This window comes from Tursiops truncatus, chromosome 5 (assembly GCF_011762595.2).
Source record: "Tursiops truncatus isolate mTurTru1 chromosome 5, mTurTru1.mat.Y, whole genome shotgun sequence".
Taxonomy (NCBI): Eukaryota; Metazoa; Chordata; class Mammalia; order Artiodactyla; family Delphinidae; genus Tursiops; species Tursiops truncatus.
Window position 1 is genome coordinate 63,492,828 of NC_047038.1, and position 25,972 is coordinate 63,518,799.

The 25,972-nt window shown below is 39.9% G+C and overlaps 1 protein-coding gene and 1 long non-coding RNA gene across 10 annotated transcripts in view; one reads left to right on the plus strand and one right to left on the minus strand.

Annotated features, from left to right (window-relative positions):
- The window catches only part of WDR19 (WD repeat domain 19), an 84,029-nt gene that overhangs the window by 49,072 nt on the left and 8,985 nt on the right, over positions 1-25,972 (plus strand). For 5 of the 9 annotated variants that reach the window (XM_019928324.3, XM_019928326.3, XM_019928327.3 and 2 more), the window contains 14 exons: positions 2,864-2,921; positions 4,857-4,997; positions 5,078-5,160; positions 5,638-5,721; positions 6,967-7,113; positions 7,446-7,570; positions 9,855-9,967; positions 11,514-11,582; positions 15,752-15,829; positions 17,962-18,058; positions 18,738-18,862; positions 21,528-21,609; positions 23,387-23,537; positions 25,174-25,297. In XM_019928324.3, coding sequence (XP_019783883.1) covers positions 2,864-2,921; positions 4,857-4,997; positions 5,078-5,160; positions 5,638-5,721; positions 6,967-7,113; positions 7,446-7,570; positions 9,855-9,967; positions 11,514-11,582; positions 15,752-15,829; positions 17,962-18,058; positions 18,738-18,862; positions 21,528-21,609; positions 23,387-23,537; positions 25,174-25,297 — 1,477 coding nt within the window. Of the gene's footprint in view, positions 1-2,863; positions 2,922-4,856; positions 4,998-5,077; positions 5,161-5,637; positions 5,722-6,966; positions 7,114-7,445; positions 7,571-9,854; positions 9,968-11,513; positions 11,583-15,751; positions 15,830-16,422; positions 16,592-16,756; positions 16,877-17,961; positions 18,059-18,737; positions 18,863-21,527; positions 21,610-23,386; positions 23,538-25,173; positions 25,298-25,972 lie in introns of those variants that run through there. The other 4 variants (XR_012331965.1, XR_012331964.1, XM_073805165.1 and 1 more) reach the window with 4 other exon arrangements.
- LOC141278771 (uncharacterized) lies at positions 18,607-25,177 on the minus strand. The gene is made up of 2 exons (XR_012331966.1): positions 25,000-25,177; positions 18,607-23,820 (listed from the first exon to the last, which is right to left on the minus strand). It is a non-coding gene; the product is annotated as an uncharacterized lncRNA (long non-coding RNA).

Sequence of the window (25,972 nt, forward strand, 5' to 3'; positions counted from 1 at the left end):
TATATGTTTCAGTCAGTATCTAATTATTGAATATCTTCAATTCTAAACAGCTGTTCATTATAAGGCCATTGATTTAATAATTAAATCCATTGATTTAATAATTGCTTCTTAGGTGGAAAAAGCCATATTAATTATACATCCAAAAAGTTTTATTCTAACTAATGATGTCTTATCCATGTATTTATCCACTTGCATTTTCAGCATCAAAGCCTAAGTTTGGGTCTAAGCCTTTTCTATATTTAGAGTCTAAATATTATTTTGAATCACATTCGGCCAACAACAGTTACACATAAACATTGGGATGACTCTGCTTTTCTTAACCTAAGTGCATGACCTTGACCTCTTTGAACACTTTGAGGATTTGCAGTGTGATTTCAAGGCACAGTGAAAAATACCAGGCTTTGTTCTACAACTTCTATTTGCTTAAATTTGTACTTTTTTTTTTGTAAATTGAATTGCACATAGATAAAAATTCAACAGTTAATGTTGAAAATCAAGCCAGAAACTTTTCACAGGTGGGTATGTAGGGCTAGAATAATAGTCCTTCATGATGCATGATGAATAGGCTTCACAGATCTTTCCTACCTTTGAAAATGCCATAATCCATTCTGAGAGATTTAGAATTTTCTAGTGCTGTTAATTGCTAGATGGTCTTAACTGTCAGTAGTCTTAATTGGCAGACTATACATTTTTATTTCAATGCTGCATAAAAGTGTAAGTTTAGAGGCATTCAAGATCCAATTGTAAACTCACCTTCAGCTATGGTTAATGCCACTAATGCAGATACCTGCAGAGACAAAAAATGAATAATTCATTTGCAAATACAAGTTCACAGGTATATGTGCAATGGCAGTTACATCACAGCTGGACAGTTTCTGTTGACATTTATTATAGGATACATTCCAATTTCAAAAACTATAAAATGGGAAGAATACTGTTTTTTGAACAAAGAAAATATGGTTCTAGCATTTAAAACAAAATTTTTATATAGTTCCACTTTGTTTTCTATAGACTTTAGATTCATTGAGAATCTTGACAGATAATAGTTGTAGAAATTATTCCATCAAAAGTATTCTTTCATTTCTAACCAAGATACCTTATTTAAAATTTTCCATTTTGCAAATAAAAACTTTTGGAGATTTTATTTCTTCTTAGTCAACCTTGATCTAAATTTGGCACATTTCTGCCTCTTATACAGTTAATCTATATTTTGAAAAGGTCAAATAGGAATCTTAGTACATAACACAACGGACAAGGCCCTCCGTGTCTGTCCTGAGAGTGACTGGGTCTTAGAGTAAAGAGAAAAGGGTCAATACATTGGGAGATGACCCACCATCTCCTGTCAGAGGACAAACACCAAAGTAAGCCCTGGAACCATCCAGAAAACTTCCATTGTCTCTTCTTTCAGGAGAATCAAAGTTTTTGTAGCAGACCCTCAAAAACTGTCTCGTTATAGTCAGATGAGCTGAGCCAGTTGAAAGCCTGTGATGTTTTTGATATTTTTTAACCGTTTCTGCTCAACACTTCACCGTGAAGCCACCAATTCCCAAAACTTTCACTGCTATTTCTGTGCTGACCCCTGGACCCTGATCTAGATACACACCCCAGCCCCCAAAATCAGGAGACTTTCCCTTGTGATAATAGTAATGAACTAAGTATATCTCATCATCATCCGATATCCCAGTAGCCACCAGCTGCTGATTTTGATGCTAAGGCCCTAGGCCTGTGCTCAGTTCCATCAGTCTGTTTTATTCTGCATCCAAGACATTGATTAGATCAAAGCAGGACCAGTCTGTCACCTGTGGGAGGGATTTAGCTCTCCAGTCTGGCACTAGAATAATGAGCTAGATCCACATGAGAGTTCCAAAATAAAATAATAATAAAGTGAGTGAACTAAAATACCATAAAAATAAAGTGAGAGTTCCGAAGTCTTAATTTAGCATCTCCTAACTGGGTTTGCCCAAGGAAAACCTCAGGCTCCTGAAGGAGGAACTATCGGGAGACATCTCTAGCTGTGTTGATGTAATTGGGTCCAAGTATTAGAAATTCGCACTTAGGAACACTGCTGACTATGAAGCCCTGGGCTGTCCAAAACAAAGTTCTCAATTGGCTTCTCTTCCAGAAAATTCCTTGTAACCAACAGATGAGGAAACTGAGTGAGGATGAGAGAGGTTGAATAACTGGTCTAAGCTGATAAGGTAGAGCTCAAATAATGCCATTTTCAGAGCTGATTAATTTATTATGGAGGAGGTGATTTCTCAGAGGACAATGGATCTCCAAATTGATCTTAAGTAAATCACTGGTCCATTCTGTTCCAAGCAATAAAAATGAATTGAGATAATAAATATGACTTCTAGGTATGCAGATCCATGTTAGCATTGGTCATGGGAATAGGGAGTGGTATTATTTATTTCATGTATAATACTTCTAATCAGAATAAGAACCAGGGCCCTTAATACTGTCATCCCCAGTGTTTTCCTTCATTTCTACCCAGATTCTCTTAATACATATTGTACTTATAAATATTGGGTGTTTGGAAAAAACATTCTTTTTTATGGTCACATGATTGTCTTTAGTGCCCCAAAGGAGATAATTAAGCAAAAGTGACCCATAAAATTTAATGTACTTCCCCAAAATGCCTAGCATACTGCAAAGTTAGTACCTTACAGTCTTAGCAAAATCTAGCTTAATAATTATTTTTAAAGTAGCAAAATAATGGACTGCACTTGAAAGAATGCATGTATAAATGTTGTATATCACACCTTTTATGTGCTTAAGCAATTCAGTGACAGATGATCTTTTAAATCTTGTATATGTAAATAAGATACTTGAATGTGTATTAAAATTCACATTTTTTTTTCAGGGGTGATTATGTAAATGCTTTGGCTCATTATGAGAAAGGAATAACAGGTGATAATAAGGTAACCTTGAATAAAGATAAGATATGCATAATTATCTTTGGGTTTGTTGTTAGTTTCCTTTAAAAAATAATCTTATTTGCATTGTATTTATTCCATATATAGCAGGTGAGCCTTTTTTCAGTTTATTAACAGCTTTGCAAGGATATGGTTAAATCATTTTAAAACCCTGAACTCTTAAAAACTGAAGTTGACAATATTTTTATCAGTCTGAAAAAGCTATGTTTTCCATACACCCTAATTATGAGCTTCATGTTAAGGTTGGGAGTATGATTTTTATCCCTTCCCAGTTACAGGCTAGCTATTGATTTTCATAAAGCTGTTCCTTTTACTCTTAAAAAGTTTCAGTAACCACTTTGAAAGGGAATTCCCAGTCCATAAAAGTTTGTTCTGCCATTTCATTCCTTATGCTGTATCTTTTATGATGAACCTGGTAAGCATGTACTTTACCCACCATTCCAGTCCATTCTCCCATCCCAGACGATCCCAGAATTTTAGCTCCAGAAGCTAAATTTTGCGATAAAAATGGATGTTTTTAAGTTAGGTGATGTCAAGATTGAGAATCTTTTTCTTTTCTATATTATATCTAGCATTTTATTACAGAAGTAATACAATTTCAGTATAGTCAATTTGAAAAATCACCAAAGTATGTTAACCTGCAAAGTGAGAGTCCAACGTTCTCTCCTCCATCCACACTCCTTAATTTTATATATTTCCATCCAGAATCTCTGCTAAGCATACAGATATGTATATAATAGGGATTTTTACTAAAAATGAAATCATTCACTTCCATTCATTCAGCAAAGATCAACTGAGAATACATTCTGTGAAAAGCAGCATTTTGCTTTATGGTCTTTCCAAATCAATACATTATGAATGTTTTAATTTTTTAAGAGCTTCTATAATTTCATTGTTTGGATGTACCATGGTTTTTTCATCCACTCCCTTATTGATTATATTGTAGTTGTTTAGGGTTTTGTTTCTATCAAAAACACCACAGTGAATATTCTACCTAGTATATATATCTTTAGCTACTTAAAATAGTATTTCTGCAGGATATATTCTTACAGGTGGGATTCTAGGTCATAAAATGTGTGCTTTTAATTTTTTGTACTGCTAGATTGCTCTCCAAAAGAACTTGTAGTAATTCATCCAGCTGTTAGTTGTGTAGGAAAGGGTCTGTTTCCCTCACATTCTCAACACTACCAATCTCTACCAATTTGATCAGCCAAAAAAAAAGAAGGTATTTCATTTTACTTTGTGTGTGTTTGATTATTAGTGAAGTCAAGCATGTTTTATTTATTTATTGGCCAATTGTATGTTTTTTTATGAGTTGCCTGATTATATCCTTTGTTCATTTATCTCTTGGGGTTTTGACATTTTCTTTGTTTGGCTGCATCTATTTAAGTTCGTCCTTAATTGTGTTATTAAAGACAGTCACCACTAGTCACATGTGGCCATTTAAGTTATTTAAAATTAAATAAAATATAAAATTCAGTTCCTCTGTCACAGAATAAATAAATAAAGGTTTTATGTTTCATCAGGCCTAGTAGAGAAATTTTCAGTTTGATAAATATTTTCTTTCTTAATGTTATTCATACATAGCATTTATGCTATGTGCCCAGTATATTTCCTCTCACGTAAAATTTTATACCAAGAAGACATACAAAGAAATGCAAGGTATTACGACAAAGGGGCAGTAAAAATTTGGTCTTGAGCACAAAAGATCTAGACTTCTAAAGAAAAAAATATAACTTTACAACGGATGATTTTTAAAAAAAAGACTAAATGTTATTTCAAAATCTTGAGATTTGCCAGAAAAAGATTAATGAAAGTAAACCATAACCTTTGGGCTCATTTTAGATTTAAATTGTTTGGCTAGAATACATCATTTTAAGTTAGGGTCTGATTCATTAGTTATTTGCCTTCTAATTTCAGGAACATGATGAGGTATGTCTGGCTGGCGTGGCCCAGATGTCCATAAGAATGGGAGACATCCGCCGAGGGGTTAGCCTAGCCCTCAAGCACCCCAGCAGGGTCCTTAAAAGAGACTGTGGAGCCATATTGGAGAATATGAAGGTAGACTTTTCTGTGAATAAATATTCATGTGGTCTCATACATAATAAATTTAGTATTTTGATAATCTCATATTATTTTAGCAATTTTCAGAAGCAGCTCAACTCTATGAAAAAGGTCTCTACTATGACAAAGCAGCATCTGTTTACATCCGCTGTAAGAACTGGTAAGAATTTGCTAAAATTTGTTCTGAGCAGGTGTGGAGATGAATGTGTGTCGACGATCTCCCCACTGGTTTTCTTGCTGCTCCTCCCAGCTGTACAACTGTTGCCTCTATCTGGGCCTTCCTTCCATCTCCTCTTTTTCTTTTTAGATGAGTTTACATTAATAGTTCCTTTTTCAAAGAACAGCACATTTTCTTGGTTTAATATGGGGAAATACCTGATAGATAAATTGCTAGAATAAAAAAGCCCTGTTGTCCCCAAAGAGTTAATGAACTAACCTTCATTTTCCCACAGAGGGTGGGCTAGTGGGGTTGCGGGCCGGAGAAACAGCAATTAAATCTTTTACCTGTAGGAGGCCAAGATTTTTTAAAGATCACGATAACTGTTTTTTGAATCCTAAAAATGAATATCTGATTGTAGGAAGCTACTTTTAGAGCAAATGTAGTGCTGATATTATTCTCCTAAACCTACCTTTCTAGGGCAAAAGTTGGTGAACTTCTGCCTCATGTTTCTTCACCAAAGATTCACCTGCAGTATGCCAAAGCTAAAGAAGCAGATGGAAGGTTTGTACAATTTCTCAATTTTAATACAAATTTAAAAGAATGTTTTTATAAATTAACTTTTGATATTTGCAACCCTCTAAGAAAGGCAGAGCACAGAAAGACAGAAAATATCTTTACTCCTCACCTGGCTTGAAGTGCCAGACTATTAAATTTTTCCCACACTTCGATATACCTCAGTCAGTCCTTTATGTATTCATATATGGACTAAAATCTCATTTTTACTTGAGGGTTAAATATTAGAAGTTGAAATTTTGATATAATACGGCATGAAAATGAAGTGAGGCAATAGTCATTTTATTAAGGACGATAACTTACAGATGCAGAGGAAAAGAAAAGGGAAGAAACATGAAGTTCATACCTATGGCTGCACTGTTTAAGCCACAGAACAGTATTAAAATATAGCAATGGATAGTTGGTATCCTAAATATACAAATATTTCCTGGAACTTTAATACAAGAAACTCAAAGGCACTAGGAGGAAATGGGCTAAAGACAAGGAAGAAATACAGTTATGAAATTATATTTTATGCAAACGTGAAAAAGTTCTATCTCACTAACAGTAATTAAATTAAAGCAAACAGTATGTCATTTTAACTTATCATATTGGGGAAAAGATTTGTTTTAAACTAATAACCATATTGTCAAAAAGCACTTGTTTTACATGACTGATGAGACTGTAAATTTCTAAAGTCTTTAGAAAGTTATTTAACAATATGTATTAAGAGATTTTGAAAGGTTACTTCCTTCTACTTTTAGAAAAGTAACCTTAAGAAAGAGATATACATTAAGTGTCTTGTTAAAACGGAAAGAGCTAGAGAGCTCATGGGGACTGAACAGAAGTCTTGAGCTCCGTCTAGAGGTCAACACACAATGATTTTATATATCACTGTTAAGCTATGTCTCTAATTGTGAAAAATTCCTTATTTTCTGTTTTCTAAAATAAGCCTGTATTACTATTATAATCTTTCCACTCTAACAAAAACAATAAAATGTAAAAAATTGTATATATATATGGTTCAGATGAGAAAACAGTAAAATTGGTATTTTACTGTTAGTTTATCAAACCTCTGAAAAGAACGTATTTTAGTGAAATGGTTCCTGGTATTCTTTCTGATAAAAAATGAAGTTGTTCAAGAAAAATAAGCAACCACCATCAATAAAAAAGTGTCCCAAACAATTATTGACATTTTTTTCCCCAAATGTGACAGTGTTAAGAAAGTTTGTCTGAAATAAGTATCTCTTATAGATACAAAGAAGCTGTTGTGGCTTATGAGAATGCAAAACAGTGGAACAGCGTGATCCGCATCTACCTGGACCACCTCAACAATCCAGAAAAGGCTGTCAGTATTGTCAGAGAAACCCAGTCCCTGGATGGAGCCAAGATGGTAGCCCGGTAACATAACGCATTAATATTTTTGGACTTCCAAAAATGAACCTTAAAAGAGAGCCCCCACTTCCTCTTATCAAAAAATCAATTCAAATGGAATACTTATTCTGTTTTGGGTTTTTTTTTTTAAATTATATCTAAGTGTTTAAATTCAAAGGCTGTTTGTTGTGGTCAACGTATGAGAGTGTGTTTTCCAAATATAAACATATGGTATAGAACTGCAGTTTACCAAATACATTTTTACTTTTAAGTGGTTTCTCCAGGTTGAAAAATATCTTATTTTGTAAATGACAAACTTCTTTTAAATGAGTCAAATTCATTAAAGTACTTTGTTTCAGGTTTTTTCTACAGCTAGGTGACTATGGGTCTGCCATCCAGTTTCTTGTTATGTCCAAATGTAATAATGAAGCTTTCACACTGGCTCAGCAGCACAACAAAATGGAAATCTATGCGGACATTATCGGTAAATATCGTTTTTTTCCCTAATTTCTCTTAAAGACTTTATCAAAGGAACGCTTTGACTCTTATGGTCTAATGATCAGATTTGTATATCCACAAGGACATGCACACACACCATTTATACACAGACACACACACCAGCTATATGTAACTTGTTAGATTTCAAGATCCCTACTATACCTTAAAGATGAGATGGAATTATAAGACCATTTTCAAAAATTAAGGTGTTTTGGGTGACTTCTGCGAGAGGCCAGATTTCCCAAATCCTGCTACTGCTCAAGGAACCTGGTAAAGCAAGGTTCCAAGATGAAGGTAATAGGAAATGAAGAATGATTTTTGAAAAAGTAAATGTTTTCATAAATTTTTTTAATTGAGTTATAAATTAAGAATATATGGGGGCTTCCCTGGTGGCGCAGTGGTTGAGAGTCCGCCTGCCGATGCAGGGGACACGGGTTTGTGCCCCGGTCTGGGAGGATCCCACATGCCGCGGAGCAGCTAGGCCTGTGAGCCATGGCCGCTGAGCCTGTGCGTCTGGAGCCTGTGCTCCGCAATGGGAGAGGCCACAACAGTGAGAGGCGCACGTACCGCAAAAAAAAAGAATATATGATGTGGTTTTTAAAGATTTTGAAAGTACAAAAGAAAATTTTATGTTCTGAGAATACTGGCTTATACGTTTTCTTCCCATGTTTGTAATTATTCTTAGAAATTACTGAAACAATTTTCAGATTTTTCACTTCATGGGCCATGTATAACATTATTTGTGGTGTGATTTTTCTTCTTTTTTTCCTTTTTTATTGTAAAATATACATAATGTAAATTTACCATTTTAACGATTTTTAAGTGTACAGTTTGGTTGCATTAAGTACATTCGCATTGTTGTGCAACTATCACCACATCCGTCTCCAGAACTTCGTCATCATCCTAAACTAAAGCTATATACCCATTAAACAATAGCTCCCATTCCCCTCACCTCCCAGCCTCATAACCACTGTTCGACTTTCTGTCGCTATGATTTTGACTACTCGTGGTACCTTTTATAAGTGGAATTATAATATTTGTCCTGTTATGTTATTTCGTTTTTTTACAATTCACAAAATGACTGTAAGAATTGTTGGTGGGATTCATGAGAAAATGTTTGTTTCAGTCTTCAAGGGAAGTAATAGGTAAAAGCATCTTCTAATATCTTAGGAAGTCATTCAAGTAATTGGAGAAAATAAAGAGCTAAAGAAAAAAAGGAAATACAGATAAAAGCAACATTACCAATATTAATGTTTAACATGACAGATGACATTTCTGTCCTAACAATTGCAAATCATCATGGCACTAAAGCATTTAAGTTTTTCTAATTTCAGAAGGATGTGGCTTATCCTAAATCATGCACACACACATATACACACATATGCCCTCCCACTCCCAAAACATAACACACTTTTCTTCACCTTTCTTTACTCCCTTCTTTTATAAACTCCATATCTGCCTTGGTCTGGAGACACAGAGCTGTTCTTATACTTTGGTGCCCTACTGGGCCTCCAACTCCCATGGGTAAACATAAACAATGAATTGGAATTCCAGCAGCTTTGGGGTCTTCTGTGCTTAATATGTTTAAGCCTGTAAAAGAAAAACAGAAAAGGGACTTCCCTGGTGGTTAAGACCCCACGCACCCAATGCAGGGGGCCCGGGTTTGATCTCTGGTCAAGGCGCTAGAGCCCACATCCCACAACTAAGATCCAGTGCAGCCAAATAAAAATTAATTAAATAAATATTTTTTTAAAAAAGGAAAAACAGTAATTATCTTTATATAGCATCTGTTGTCCATTTGAGTATCATCTCCCTTGTCTGACAAATACATACAGACTATTGTTTAAACTGGGCACTGGAGAAAGGAGATGGATTACATTTGCATTATGGTTAACTTTGCTCCTGATTGTTCTGAAACCCTAGGGAAATCCTGGATTGTTCCTCGTTTTAGGAAATAAGATTGAGACTCTTAAAGAAAGATAAAAGTCACTAAGGGTAATGTCAAACCGTAACCCAGCTTCTCACAAAGCGTCATAACTTCCTCTCCTGATTGTTATTTAGAGCGAAAAGAAGATGGAACAGAGTTGATATGTGGGGTTATTATGGTGAATGTGTTTTGTGATGAAAAAGACACTGATAATAATATTTGCTGTTAAAAGGTTTTCATCACCTCTTTTTAGATCACCTCTTTTTAGATCCTATTTGTAGATTAGCAATAAGAGGTAAACAAGTTTTGCTCAGATATTTTACTCAATGAATTTCTGTTGTAGGTTCTGAAGACACTACTAATGAGGACTATCAAAGCATTGCCTTATATTTCGAAGGAGAGAAAAGACATTTTCAGGCTGGAAAATTCTTCTTGCTGTGTGGCCAGTATTCACGAGTGAGTATTTGCCAAGAAAACATACTTTGGACTCCACAGGAATGATCAGATAAAATAAATAATGATATTAAAATAATGATAATCATTAAAATAACGAAATTATTTTAAGTAATATCTTAAAATATATTACGCTCCCAGACACCCAGATTTGAAATCTCAGAGTCAGCCTTAAACTCTTCCCCTCTCTCCCACATCCAGTCACATTCTGCCTTCGTAACCTCTCTCACAGCTCTCTCTTTTTCGTTCTAACTACCATCCATGTAATCCAAACCTGGGTCACCTCACTTTAGATTATGGCAATGGTTTCCTGTTTTCCTCGTTTTTAGCTTCTCTGTCTATAACTCATCCTTTATTTTGTTCCCCAAATGGTACTAACTTTGACTGACAAAGAGCCCCTAAAGCAGGGGTTACGGTGTTCAAGCAAGGGACGTAAACAAGTGAGCTGCAGGGTCAGGCTGTGCGTTTACTGAGTGACAGGGTAGGGACTGCTGGACGGGGACGCATTTTGTCTGAAGGGAACAGCTGTTTCTCACCTCCAAAAAAGTGTTGCCATTCAGGAGTTTGGGCCTACTAGCTCAGATCATAGGATTTTTTCACAAGAAACACAAGTCTGGGTCAATATTAAAATATAGGCCCAGATATTTGTATAACATCTCGCTGGCCAAAGAAACATGTCTGTGTGTGAATTCAGCCTTCAGGCCATCAATTTGCTGTTCTGGCCTCTTAGTTACTGAGTCTAAACTCCTTAGCTGGCACTCAAGAGAATTTCCACAGTTGACCAACCAGCCTGAACTTCCCAATCTGGCATCTAGCTTTTTCCATTGAAGAATCCCACGCTTTCGCTAGCCTTCTCCCGTCCCTGTTCTCCACCTGGGTTCCTCTTTGCCCTCTTCCCCACCTTCCACAGACCTGTCCATCTTCAAGTCCTTTTCCTCTGTGTTATCTTCAAGATCATCCTCATGTCTAATCATCTTTTCTTCTTCAGACCACCTATAAAGCCAACTGGCAATACGGCCCATTTGTCTCTGAAACTTTTATAACTTTAAACGTCTTCATAGGTGTGGTGGTGTGGCGTTCAGGAGTTAGACAACTATGGCTTAAAATATTTGATTATAATAATTATATTTTCATCACATCACATAGATCTCTCCAATTAGATTGTACATGATACAAAGAGACGGCCTGGTATTTTCCATAGCATCTAGCACAGTCTCATATACAGAGCAGCAAGTTGTCAGTAAATGTTTGTTGAGTGAATAAATGAATGAAAATAATTAACTCTTCCTGCCTAAAGAGGGCACATTTTTCATTCTGATTTCATTTGAAATCAGAACTAGATGTTTCAAAGGGTCAACTGGATCCTTCCACTTTTTAAACTACACTCAGCCTTTTAAGTATATATTTTAAGACTCAGCACTGTGCAAGCTCCTGGTTAAGATGAAGGTACTTTCACAAACTGTGATTACTTTGTTTGTGTGAAAACTTTGTTTTTCCCAAAGTGAAAGCAGTCTGAAAATTTTTAATTTCTATTCAATTCTCATTTCAGGCACTTAAACACTTGCTGAAATGTCCAAGCTCAGAAGACAATGCAGCAATAGAAATGGCAATTGAAACTGTAAGTTAACTCTGGAATGAAACTTTCATGAATGCTAATTATTTTTTTAACTTTTTGAGGAAATTTCCAAACATTTACAAAAGTAGACCAAACAGCATAACAAACCCCCAGATACCCATCATCTCATTTCAACAGCTGTCCACACGTGGCCAGTCATATTTTATTCATACCTCCACCCTCTTTCCCTATATTATTTTAAAGCAAATCACAGACATCATATCATTTCGTTTGTGGATACAAAATCTATCTCTAAAAGATAAGAACCTTTGCATTTTCTTTTAGGTGTAACTTGCATACAGTAAAATGCACGAATCTTAAATATGCAACTCAATTAGTCTTTTCAAATAAAATCTGTGTACACCTGTGTAACCCCCATCCAGATCAAGCTCCCCAGAAGGCCCACTGCTGCCTCCCAATCAGTGTTCCCCACCAGGGGTAACCACAATTCTGACTTCTATTCTTATAGATTGGTTTTACACGTTTATGGATTTCATGTAAATGAAACCATACATATGTTCTCTTTTGTGTCCAATTTCTTTCAGTCAACATTAAGTCTGCAAAAGCATCTGTGTTATCATGTGTAGCAATAGTTCATTCTTATTCATTGCTGTGTAGTATTCCACCATATGACTGTCACAGTTTCTTTACCCATTATTCTGTTAATGGACATTTAGGTTGTCTCAGTTTGGGCATATTATGAATAAAGTTGCCATAATGCTGTTCATGTCTTTTTGTGTACATAAATAAGCCCTCAGTTTTATTGGGTATATATCCATGAATAGAATTATTAGGTCACAGAGCATATATATCTTCAGCAATAGTAGGTACTGCCAAACATTTTTTTCAAAGTAGTTGTACCAGTTTCACTCTACCAACAATGTAAAAGAATGTAGTTGCTTCCCGTCTTCACCAGCACTTATCAGTCTATTTCATTGTAACTATTCTGATAGATGTGCAGTGGTATCTCGTATGGTTTTAGTTCATTTTTCAAAAGAATAATGAAAGTGAGCATTTTTTCATGTGTTCATTAGCCATTCAAATATCCTCTTTTATGAAGTTCTGTTCAGATCTTTTTTCTAATTTTTAATTGTATCATCTCATTCTTACTGATTTGTAGGACTGTATTATATATTCTGGATACAAGTCGTTTCATCAGATAGATGCATTGTTGTAACGTGTATCAGTGCTTTATTCCTCTTAAAGCCTAATAATATTTAATTGAATGTGTACACACTGCATTTATCCATTCATCAGTTGATACACATTTGGGTTGTTTCCACTTTGGGGCTATTATGAATAATGCTGCTGTGAACATTTGTGTACAAGTTTTTGTGTGGACATGTGTTTTCATTTCTCTTGGGTATATACCTAGGAGCAGAACTGCTAAGCCACATGTTAAGTCTATGTTTAACATTTTGAGGAACTGCCAAATTGTTTCCCAAAGCAGCTACACCACTTTACATTCCCAGCAACAATGTATTGGGATTCCAGTTTCTCCAACAATAATTTCTTTTTTTTTTTTTTTTTTTTTTTGCGGTACGCGGGCCTCTCACTGTTGTGGCCTCTCCCGTTGCAGAGCACAGGCTCCAGACGCGCAGGCTCAGCGGCCATGGCTCATGGGCCCAGCCGCTCCATGGCACGTGGGATCCTCCCGAACCGGGGCATGAACCCACATCCCCTGCATCGGCAGGCGGACTCTCAATCACTGCGCCACCAGGGAAACCCCCCAACAATAATTTCTTGATATTGCTCCTTTGCTCTTGCTGTTACCCACACCTAGGACGCCCTCCCTCCTGCACCCCTGCCTCCTACCCAACATGCAGGACCCACTTCACACGCCACTCCCTGTAAAGTTTTCCTGAACTGTCCTCTGGATGAAATTTCACCCTCCTTAGAATCCTGTAAGTACTCTGAACCTTACTTACTGCTACAGTTAACCCCCTTCAGATTAGTAGTTCCTCAAGGTCAAAGGCCCATCTCTTTATAGAGTGTTTAGCACATTGTGGACACTCAATATTTATTGAAACTACTATGCAGGTGATATCAGTTTCCTTCCCATTCCTTTATCCCTTTATCTTCTTTCCACCTTGAAACCCCTCCCCTGAAAAAAATAAATCACCTTTACTTGTAACATGCATTTTCTCACAACCTGTGCACTGGTACCTGCTGATTCTCAACCAGAAGGCATAGCCCTTAATCATTTGAGAACATCTTTAAAATGTTCATGCTTCACTCACCCCCACCCCCATCCTCTACACCTCAGAGTTCTGAAATACCTTCTTGGAGAAGGGGGGGCAGTAATAGACCCCTAGTTGGGAATCATCACCTGAGAGAACCCACGATAGGGATGGGAAAGATGGGTCTGTACAGCATCCGACGGTTAGCTTTGTGGGGGGCCTGCTCACCTTGCAGTCAGCTTCTGCCTTCACCCCTCTGTAAACCTTCTCTAAAAGGTCCCCTCTGATCTCATCCTTGCTAAATACGGATGTCCCTTCAGCCTGCACCCTACCCCATGTTATGGCAGCATTTTACGCTATTACAGCGCATCTTTCTCGAGCTTCTTACTCCCTTAGAACACTGCTTCTCTGCTCTCCAGGTACTCCTCAGATGGTCCCTTCTCAGCCTCCTTCTCTGGCTCCTCTGCCCGTCAGTGGAAGTGTCCTCAGCATTCTGTCTCCACCCTTCTTTTAACTTTAATTCTGAGTGGCCACATCTGTTCCCTGCTGGCTCCCCTTTCCATCTATCCTAATGTCTTGGGTGTGCTCAAGTCCCTGAAATTCAAACTTAACTGGGCATCTTATATTTTTTGTTTGCTTTAGCTGGCAACACTGCCTGTTTGGCACCAGTCCAAGCCCTTTCTGTGTATTAACTTATTTAATCCTTACAACAATTCTGTGAGTTAGGTATTATTTTTATCCTCTTTGAGGTCCCAAGAGTGACCTGCTCTGGATCACACAGGTTATCTTTTGACCTCAGGCAGGCTGACCCCAAAGCCCTTGCTTTAACCATTTCTCCGTACGGGCTTATTCACCCAAAGCCACGCACAAAAGCCATCGAGGTGATGAGCTCTACCTTCTCTTCCTTCCTTAGAGCAGTGGCGAGAGCAGAGGCAACAGATTGGTCAAAGCTTAGCTTTCCTACACTGGTGACGACCACGGTCAGTGGAGTGTGCAGAAATTCTGCAGCCCGAGAGCCTCTGTCCCCCACAGGTTCACGGCGACCTCTTCTGTGCTCAAGTCAGCTGATCTCATCCTTCCTCTCCTGCACAAAGAACTTCCGAACTTTTCCTTACACTTTCCCGGAGGGGTGGCAAGCTAGGCCAACATGTTGCTCTGTCCCTAATGAGTTTCCCTTCTTTTCTGGTAGCTTTTCTCACTGTATTGCTAATGTGACTGCGCTGTTCAATGTTCCTTCTCCTCGGCTGAGCTCCAGTTGGGTTCTTGGCTCACCTCTTTTTTAGAGACACAAGACTCTTAAGCCGCCTAATCTTGTCAGTAACTATTCCTACTATCTAAATCTAATACATTTCCATCCTCCAATTTGATAAATAATTTTCCTGATCAACACGGCAGTGATTTAAGTCTGAGCTTTATGGAGATGACTCTCAAATCCAGATTTCCAGGCCAAAGTCCTCTCTAGAACTGCACCCCACATTTCCAGCTGCCTGCCCTCTTCTGGGACCCTCTGGCCGTACTTTTATTTCTACTTTAAATTACACGTAGCCATATGCAAGTGCCTTTTCTCAGGGAGCTGCTGGAGATGAGGCACTTGGAGGTATATTGTTGTATAAGGCCCAGTTCCTGTGCTCAAGATGGCATTCTCTCCATGTCACAGTCACTTATCTTAAGAAAGTTTTTATTGAAACATCCAAGAAGTACATTCTCTCTGTGTGTAAAAAACAATACCACAGTATTTTGATACGGCAACTTAGAAAAGCTATAGCTTCTAAGGATGGATTTTTATTAATGGAGACTCTGCAAATGAATGAAGACACACCCTGAGCTTACATCATGTTTCAGGCACTTGATTATAGGTATTTTTACACAATTTTTAAATTTCGTCTCCTCAGTAGATTATTTGTCCTCCCCCCCTCCACCCCGCCGTCCACGACCGCCCCTTCCTAAGTTTAAGATGCTGGACTTATATTGTTTGTTTCTCTTCCTAAACAGGTTGGTCAGGCCAAAGATGAACTGCTGACCAGTCAACTGATAGACCACCTTATGGGGGAGAGTGATGGCATGCCTAAGGTACTTAAAGTGTTTTCGCCACTGAGATTCTCAAGTATCTTAGTTATGGTTTTACTTACATATGGTTTTATGGTTTTACTTTATTCTGCCCTGTTTTTATCTGTTATGGCTTTTGCATCATAGATGTAAAAAGTTTTCTTTCTGGGTGCAGCTTTAGGTCATCTAGACAGACCCTGCATTTTAGATATTGTGTACATTCACTTTGAAATTGGCATTGCCCCCCTGTGAAACATAGCCACGCCCTTCTGGGTAACAATCCTCACCACCCACAATTTTTCTCAAATGTTATAGAGTTTTATTTATTCTAGGAACTATGAAAATGATTACTAAAACCATGAGTTAGCACTAATCGCTAAAAATCAGTGTACTTTGTTCATATTTCAGAAATTTGGGGACTTAATAAAAATCCTATTTACCGTAAAAGTAACTCACTGAAAATATAAAATAGAAATAAATCATTAAGAACACGTTTTCGAAATAGGTGACTCTTGGATTTTGTGCAGAAGTTGGTCCTCTCTCAGTCCTAAGGAGGACAGACTCCTTTCAGAATGTCCCTACAGCCTTTTTTTTCACTTTTGCTTTGGTGTTTTAAGGGGATCTGCTTGTGAAGGAAACTCGAGTACAGTTGACCCTTGAACGACACGGGTGTGAACTGCACAGGTCCGCTTTTACACAGATTTTTTTAAGTAGTAAATACTATAGTACTACCCAATCTCAGGTTGATTGAATCCGAGGATACAGAGGAACTGCAGATACCGAAGGGTAACTATAAATTAAACACTGATTTTCAACTGCGTGGAGGTCGGCGTCCCCTAACCCCAGCATTGTTCAAGGGTCAGTTGTAAGTGATTTGGATACAAGGTGCTGGAATGTCATAGCTGGATTGTAGCCATCCTGATCCCTGAGTCCATTTTCTGTATTTTACAGATAAAGACACTGAGACCCAGGGAGGCTAAGTTAATCTGCCAAAGGGCACAGGCCCTTAAACTGTGCCGAATCACCTCACCTTATGTCCACTTATTCTGATAATCAGCACACCAGCATCAAGTATGTGAAATTGTTTAGAGTTAACATAGAAATGGAAAATGGGCCAAAGAAAATTTTATAGGCCAGAGAAATTTATATAGGTGTAAAAATTTTTGAAATCTTGCGAAGTTGCTACATTGTATGAGAGCACCTTTCCGTTTGAAGCACATGAGAGAGAACTCTATGGACTAGGGTTAGCACGCAGACTCTGAAGCCAGACCACTGTGCTTCAGATCCTGGCTCTGGAGAGGTGCTGTTGTGTTTCAGTTTCTCATCAATGAAATTAGTACAAAATCGCACCTTCCTCCCAGGGAGGGTATGAGGATTTAACCGAGTTATTACTTCTAAGGATACTTAGAATACTTACCTGGCACATATTAAACCCTGAATAAATACTTGATAAATAATTCTTTGTTTGTTTGTTTTTTTGCGGTACGCGGGCCTCCCACCACTGCGGCCTCTCCCATTGTGGAGCACAGGCTCCGGACGGACGCGCAGGCTCAGCGGCCATGGCCAACAGGCCCAGCCGCTCCGCAGCACGTGGGATCCTCCTGGACCGGGGCACGAACCTGCGCCCCCCGCATCGGGAGGCGGACCCCCAACCACTGCGCCACCAGGGAAGCCCGATAAATAATTCTTTATTTGTTGGCTTTAAAAAAAAAAAACAATTTTGGGCTTCCCTGGTGGCACAGTGGTTGAGAATCTGCCTGCTAATGCAGGGGACACGGGTTCGAGCCCTGGTCTGGGAGGATCCCACATGCCGCGGAGCAGTTAGGCCCGTGAGCCACAACTACTGAGCTTGCGCGTCTGGAGCCTGTGCTCCACAACAAGAGAGGCCGCAATAGTGAGAGGCCTGTGCACAGTGATGAAGAGTGGCCCCCGCTTGCCACAACTAGAGAAAGCCCTCACACAGAAACAAAGACGCAACACAGCAAAAATAAATTAATTAATAAACTCCTACCCCCAACATCTTCTTTAAAAAAAAAAAAATTTCAACCCTCAGTTACTGGAAAGTGAATGTGATTCTAACAGAAATGCAAAATTTTAGATGTTTCTCCCTTTAGCAAATGCAGAAAGTGATGTTTCTCTAACGGCTTGTATGTCAGGATGCCAAGTACCTGTTCCGCTTGTACATGGCCCTGAAGCAGTACCGAGAAGCTGCCCGGACTGCCATCATCATTGCCAGGGAAGAGCAGTCTGCAGGTAGGTCCCCAGTAGGCATGCTTTTCTCCTCAAACAAGTAGTAGAAGCCAGCTCCAGTCCCTTCTCTGTCCATTTCTAATCTAGGATTGCTTTGAGCCCAAAAGGCTAGGCGGATGACCATTTCTGGGCTTCAGGGAAGTAAAATCATTCACCATCACAGAACAGCCCCACTGAAGCCTTCTCATGTTCGGTGCTAGTTCCTCTCCTCCTCACAGTTCTGTCTCCTGGACGACGGCTTCTCTGACCTCTCCAGCCCACAGACCCCCCTGCACTTTCACTACACTTTCTTTCCATCCCAGGTGTTTGGCCTTAACAATATAAAACATATTACAAGGTGGAAGACGATGTGGTATTCTTATTGACCTAGTCTTTTATAACACGCAGGGACTGTTTATAGAATCTCTAGAATGGTTCTGTTCATGTCTATGCTCTGTAAATACTCATTGAACAAGTCAGAATTAGAATTAGTCTGACATCTTCACTGATTTTTGCAAGCTGATTCTTTTAAATGTTCATAAATATGGAATACAATTTTGGAAAATATGGAATTAAATGTCATTCTTTATTACCTAGTAACTTAATAAGATGATTAACAAAATCCACCTGTAAAATGGTGGCCCATAGAAAGTCCTCAGATTTCATCCTTTACAGTAATGTCATCTTACCACCTATTTTCAAGGAAACTATCGGAATGCACATGACGTTCTCTTCAGCATGTATGCAGAACTTAAATCTCAGAAGATCAAAATTCCCTCTGAAATGGCCACCAACCTCATGATTCTGCACAGTTACATACTAGTGAAGGTGAGGCCCTTTGAGTGACTTGGGACACAGTCTGCCAGGTGCGCTAATCACCTGAAGGGCTTTCGTTCTGGGCACCTCTCCATTGGATTAGAGCCATTTCCTAGATCTCTGTAGCGTTAACTGAAAAAGCAAGATACAGAATAATTATACAATATGCTGCCTTTTGTGTACCAAAAGGCAGAAATATATATATATGTTTTCACTGCAAATAAAATTAGAAATATACTTTTTAAAAAAAGCCTAGGAAACATAGTTTCCTAAGGGGATCAAGGCGTGGAGCAGAGGAGGCGTGGCACCAAACCCAGTCAGGGGAGTAGAGGGAGAACAGGTTTCTCCATATAGTATATCTTTTTATACTGTTTTGATTTTGAAGCATATAAGTGTATTACTTGGTCAAAAAAAGATTTATGGAAAACATTTTTGTTTAACCAGAGCTTCCTAAGTTTATTAATTCTAGGATAGTGGATTTTATACAATTTCACTGTGTTTTAATACTATTTAGTTTTCATCTGAATATAAAATAGATATTCAGTGAGAAAATTTAGAGAATATAGAAAAGTATAATGAAAAAATAACTTGCCCCCTTTAAATCCATCACCAGATATAACAGTTGTTAACACTGTGTTGTATATATCCTCCATATTTGTAAAATAATGTGTGCACCCTTTTTTTCCATTAGGAATATATGTATGTCCATAAAAATCACTGATATTTTTTAATCAGTGATTTTCAATAAAAACGAAATAGAACATGCAAACCTGAAATACTTCTATTTATAATTTACATAAATGTTATATGTGTGTGTATATATACACACACACACACACACATAGTTATATACAGACACATATCTTTGTAAAAATACAGGTAGATGCCAACTTACATACTTTTCCAAATTTTCATTTATGTCAAAGTACATCTTTCCATATTAATGCTAAGTCGGTTTTCAGGCCAGACCACAAGAGCTTATGCAATTTCGAAGCTTTCTAGGTTACAGCAATCACGTTATGAATGGCTTAGATCCTTATTATGGTCCATAACAGCACTGCCCAATAGAACTTTCTGCAGTGCTAGAAGTGTTCTGTATCCACTAGCCTGGCTGTGGAGCACTTGAAATACAGATAGTGCAACTGATAAACTGAACTGTAAATTTTATATAATCTTAATTTTTATTTAACTAGCCACATGTGACTAGTGGCTACCATTTTAGGCCCCATAGGTCTATAGTCCTGATTGTAAGAGAAAACTTAGAATTCCAACTTGCAACCACCAGGAGTGTATTTCCCTTCAGAGCCGCATGGGGTCCCTTCTCTCGTACAGAAAGGAATACAAAGGGGGAGGGAGGACTTTCTCAGCTTCAGACATCAGTGCTGGTGCCAATGTGCTGGGGCACAGAATCCAGCCTTTAGGGGTGGAGGGGAGGATAGAAACAAGTTAGTGGAAGATGGGAACAAAAATAGGGATTGCTGTAAGAAGCCCTCCAGGACCAGGGCTTTCTTCCACTAAAAGCCATAGGGATGGTTCTCGAGTCTTTTTCATTTCCTCCGGCCCCAAGAGCTGGCCCATCACTTCCACTGGACCAGACATCCTCTTCCCCTTCCACTGAAGAGCACCCGTGTGACTTTTCCCCTCTGCTCTAGTCTCTTATTCAAGCACCAGATATTTTCAAGATTTTTAACTGCTTGTGGTATCAAAAGGGAAACTATTAGACCTTATCACATAAGAATTGATGTAAAAATGTCACAGCCCTCTTTGACACAAAGGACTGGAGAAAGTCAGCCACATTTCAGGGGAAATGGAGACTTGGCTTTGATGGATGCTTCCTCCCCAGAGCTGAGGCAGGGGCTTTGGCTGAAGGACAGCCTGGGGCCTTCGCACATGGGTGGCTGAGCCAGGTAGCCAGGGAGTCAGTGGAGGGTGACTTTAGATTCAGTTAGTATTTATGAATTACATTGCAGTGCTCAGTAAATTATACCATCATCCACGTGCTTAGACGGGATGGATGTTATGCCTGGGAGTTATTCTGTACTCACCCTTCACATTCTCACCAGATATCATCAGTTCTGACTCCTCGTCTGTCTACTTCTCTCCATCCCCACTGCCTGCCCTCTGTGGACCGCCTCCTCTCACTGGATGACAGCAGTGACATTGTGGTCTGGCCCTGCCGACTCCCCAGCCTCATGTCATCCTAAGTGGACCCCCTCCTTTCATCACAGATCCCACTCGTACTTACCTAAGCTCAGGCCCCTCCAACCATCGTTGCCCCTTCCCTTACACAGGCAGCGCCCTCTTCCTATAACAACCTATCCTTTCTCCTGCCTAACTCATAACTCAGCTTTCAGGTCTCACAACAACTTGTTAGTCCTCCCATAATGGCCAGTAAGAGATGGACCAAGGATTTGAACTCATGTTGAGTGGTCTCAGGCAAAGTGAAAAGCTGAGTGTAGAGTAGGGGTGAGGCCAGTGAGGCCAGGGGGCCAGGTGGCAGCTGCTGGAAGGAGGATAAGTAAGAGAGAAACCCCAAGTGGCATTAAAGTAAGGCTGCAAGGAGCCCGTGACCACCCGTTCAGGGTCACAGTCAAGGAGTTGTTTATTTGGGTGAATGAAACATGGATTAGGGTTAATCAAAGTCTCTAAGAAGAGTAAACTTTATCATTTATTTCAGATTCACGTTAAAAATGGAGATCATATGAAAGGGGCACGTATGCTTATCCGGGTGGCCAACAACATCAGCAAATTTCCGTCACGTGAGTACTGAGAGGAGCCTGTTGTCCCCATGTCTGCCCGACTGTGGCACGCCAAGATCATCCTCACGGACTCTGCCAGCCGCTCTTCTCTACACATAGTAACTCATTTAATTCTCACAGCAACCCCATGAAGTGGTGTAACCGGCGCGCGTCCCCAAGACCACCCCCAGGCGTGAAAATTCACGAGGGGGATTCACATAACTCAACATATAGTAGTGCTAAAGCTAAGATTTATTACAGGGAAAGGATACAAAGCAAAATCGGCAGAGGGGAAAGGTGCGGGGGGTGGGGGGCCGGAGGTCAGGGGCGAGCGTCCACAGCCCCCCTGCCACCACCCCCCCCCCCCCCAGTAAAGTCACACTGGACACACTCAGCACCTCCAGGCAGCACGTGGAAGGTGGTGTCTACCAGGGTGCTTGTGAGAGACTCGGTACCCAGGGGTGGTCTTGGGGAGCTGGCCACGTCAGCATCCCCTGCTTAGCATGTACCAAATTTTCAGACTCCCAGAAAGCAGGTGTTCTGCATAAACCCTATTGTTTGTACAAAAAGGTCAGGCACAGGCAGCCACTCTTCTCAGTTCTGGAAATGGCAGGAACTCTCCCAAAATCCAAGTTCCCAGATCCCAGTTTCAGGCAGATCCTTCCAAGGAAAACAGTCTCAAGATTGCACACAAATGGCCTATTGTTATTTTCCCTATTTTACAGATAAGCAAACTGGGGCAAAAGAAGTGAGGTAACACTTGCCCAAGACCATACTGTCAGCCAGTAAGTCTGACTCTGTGTTCTCAACCACTGTAGACCATTGCCTCTGAAAAAGGTCCCAGTGTTCTAAAAGACTTGTCATTATAACATTTTTCAGTGATTAGATTTTGTCACATTCCATGACGGAGTCAACAAACGTTTGCTGTAAAGGGTCAGATGTCGAATGTTCGGGGCTTTGTGGGCCACGTGGTCTCTGTTGCCACTATTCAACTCTGCCGTTTCGGCGTGACCCATACATAAATGGATGAGCATGGCTGTGTTCCAACAGAACTTTATTCTTTTGGACACTAAAATTTGAACCTCATAAACCTTTCACATGTCGCAAAATATTCTTCTCCTTTTGATTTTTTTTTCCAGTCGTTTAAAAATGTAAAAGTCTTTCTTAGCAAATGGGCCATACAGAAACAGAGGGCCAGATTTAGCTCACGGGTCATAATTCACCAACCCCTGTTCTCTAAATGTGTTCTTTTTTGTTACATAAAAAAGACTAAAATAATTGTTCACCATGCTGGCAACGGGTGTGATAGGACAGGCATTCTCATGACTGCTGGTGGGATGGAATGGACATTGTTGTGGCCTTTCTAGAAAGCAGTTGCACAATTTGTGCTAGGAGTATTTGTTCTTTAAAGTCACGTTCTTTGAGCCAGTAATTTGACTTTTAGGTATCTGTCCTGAAGAAACAGGTGCACGCAGAGAGGTTAGTGCATGAAATTGTTAATCTCCCCACCGATTCATCAGCAGTCCTGTCAAATGCAAAACTCTCTCAGAGGCGGGGAAGGACGCACGCAAAAGGTTACCTCAAGGGAGTGTGGGTCCTGGTGTTACAGGCAAAACACAGTATAATCACGGGAAAGACATTGTGGTGAGCAGTTACCTGACTCCACTGCCGTGCCCTTTCCTCGTTAAACAGTCCACTTCTGGTTCTTTGTCAGAAAAAGCAAATTTAGAGAGGTGCAATCCTGGCATCACGCTAGTAGAGGCAACGTGCTCTTTCTGCTCCTCCGTTTGCGTTGCAGACATCGTGCCGATCCTGACGTCTACTGTGATCGAGTGTCACAGGGCTGGCCTGAAGAACTCTGCCTTCAGCTTTGCAGCCATGTTGATGAGGCCCGAGTACCGCAACAAGATAGATGTCAAATACAAAAAGAAGATCGAGGCAATGGTCAGGTAGGCGGCTGTTTCTACCATCTAATCGCATTTCACAAGCGTATCTTTCAGAACGTAGCTGCTATTATGTGGGCTCAACAAGAACACAGATTGGGGGTAGCAATTAGGATTGTACTCAGCTACCAGCACCTGGAAACCCAACGACGGCTTTATCTGATTTATGTGACTCACGCACAAGGCATCGTAGCCCAGGGCTGGTGGTGCCGTGTCCCGATGTCACCAAGGACCGATCCCTCTGCCTTTTGGCTTTACCATCCAGAGCACACAAGTTTCCTCCTCATGGCTGCACAGTGGTGGTTGTCATGGTGGGGTGACATCATGTACCCCATTCAACGCAGAAAGAAGGAGGGAAATTAAAAGATGAAAAGGTCTTTTGCCTTTTTAGTTAGGAAGGACACCACCCCCAGGACTTGCATTTACATCTCACTACTCAGCCGCGTGGCTACCTCTAGCTGAAAAGCATACTGCTGAGTAAAAACCAAGTTCTCTTGGCAAGGAAGAAGGAAAGATGGCTATTAGGGAGGCAGCAAACAGCGTGTCTGCCACAGACAAAGAGTGGGTATTTCTCAGTGTAAGAAACCTGGTAATTATACCGCCTACTGCCAAGAGACTTCATTTCGAAATCCTGTGTAGCTCCAAAGGCACATAAGGCATATCCTCACTTCAGAAAGCCTGGTTTTCAACAGGAAAACTAGGAGAAAGTAGCACTCATCTTTACAAGAAGAAAAATTACCTGCAATCCTGTAGTAGTTCTGTACTACCACTTGTTCATAGCCATGACATCTGGGGTACCTGTTAGTCCCGTTTTGACCAGGGAGCTCAGGTGTACCTGAATCTTGACCCAGAACTCTCTCATCTCAGCCAAGGGAGATGGCTACACCAGTAATGGCAAAGGGAAGCAAATACTACTTATTGTTAGCTGGGCTCATGGCAGGGAACTCTAACCTGGACAGGGGCTACACGGAACACTCCCTTTTTTTTTTCAAAGCTGATAAGCCTAAGTAGCTTCAGACCAAATCAGTCTGACCCAACATACCTGCCATCAGGAAGAGTGAGGTGGGGAGAAAAAGCTAGAGCACAATTATCCCCCAGTTTCGTGCCACACCAGTCTAGGTGCCAGCTTGAAGAGGCGCTGGTTATTCTCTCCCCGCGCAAGAGTACTCTTAGCTATGAGGTCTAATACGGTATCTGCTGGCTGCATGTGGCTATTTAAATTTAAATTAAAGTGAATAAAATGTAAAACTTAGTTCCTCACACTATCCATATTTCAAGTGCTCTGAGCTCCATGTGGCTCATGGCTACCATATTGGAGAGCGCAGAATTAGAACAGTGCCATTGTCACAGAAAGTTGTGCTGCACAGCTCTGGACAGCCTTTACGACTTCAGTACACAAAGGGAAAGACAGAGAAGCAGCAAGCTCACTACTCCAGTGACAAGGAAGACACGAGACAGCCAGACCCACCCGTGTTTTCTCCCACATAATGTGCTGTGAACTCCAGCTCCCAGAGGTGGCCATGGAACGCCAGCCTGAGCAGTCCTCATTCCTCTCCCTCCTCCGTGGGCCGGAGTGTGTATCTCTAGTCTCAGAGTCTGACTGTGAAGAAGTAGGTGCATTTCATGTGATTCTTCCTCACAGGAGACCCGATACGTCTGAGACAGAAGAGGCCACAACCCCATGTCCATTCTGCGAATTTCTTCTCCCAGAGTGTGAACTCCTCTGTCCTGGATGTAAAAATAACATCCCATATTGCATTGCAACAGTAAGTTTCTGTATCATTTCCCTTTCTTTGCATATATATCTATAGCCCATTTGAATACTTGCTGTGTGTCAGTACTTTCTTCACTTCTGAAATAATCTTATCCCTCAAACTTCCTGCAACATTTAGCATACAATTTCATGGTCAACAAAGTTGAAAGTTATATTCAAGGCACATAATAACCTAAGTTAGTATCAGGAAGGCACTGTGGGGCAGGAGAGCATACACTTGGGGATCAGATGGTCCTAGGCTTAGATCGTCTTTCTGCCACTTACTGGTTACATAACCTGGTGCGATTTGCTTTTACCTTGCTAGGTCCGTCAGTTAACAGTACCTGCCTATTGAGGTAAACTGCAGGTTGACGAGAGGACGTGTTTGAAGCCTTAGTACAATTCCCGGCATGCTGTAGCACTTAATAAGTGATGGCCTTTATTGTACACTTTAATATTAAGACCTATTATTAGAAAATTTTTAAATATCAGATTATTTGTTCATCACTAGGCTAACGTAAGCTTTATTTTAAAGGAAAATAAATCTAGGTAGTGTCACAATATTGAAGATTATTCTCTTTATACATGAATCTGATAAATTTGGCTTTAGTCCTTTTGATGCCATTTCTTTCTAATTACCCACCTATGTGAAATATCAATAATTTCATAATTTAGAGGTCTGTCTGGC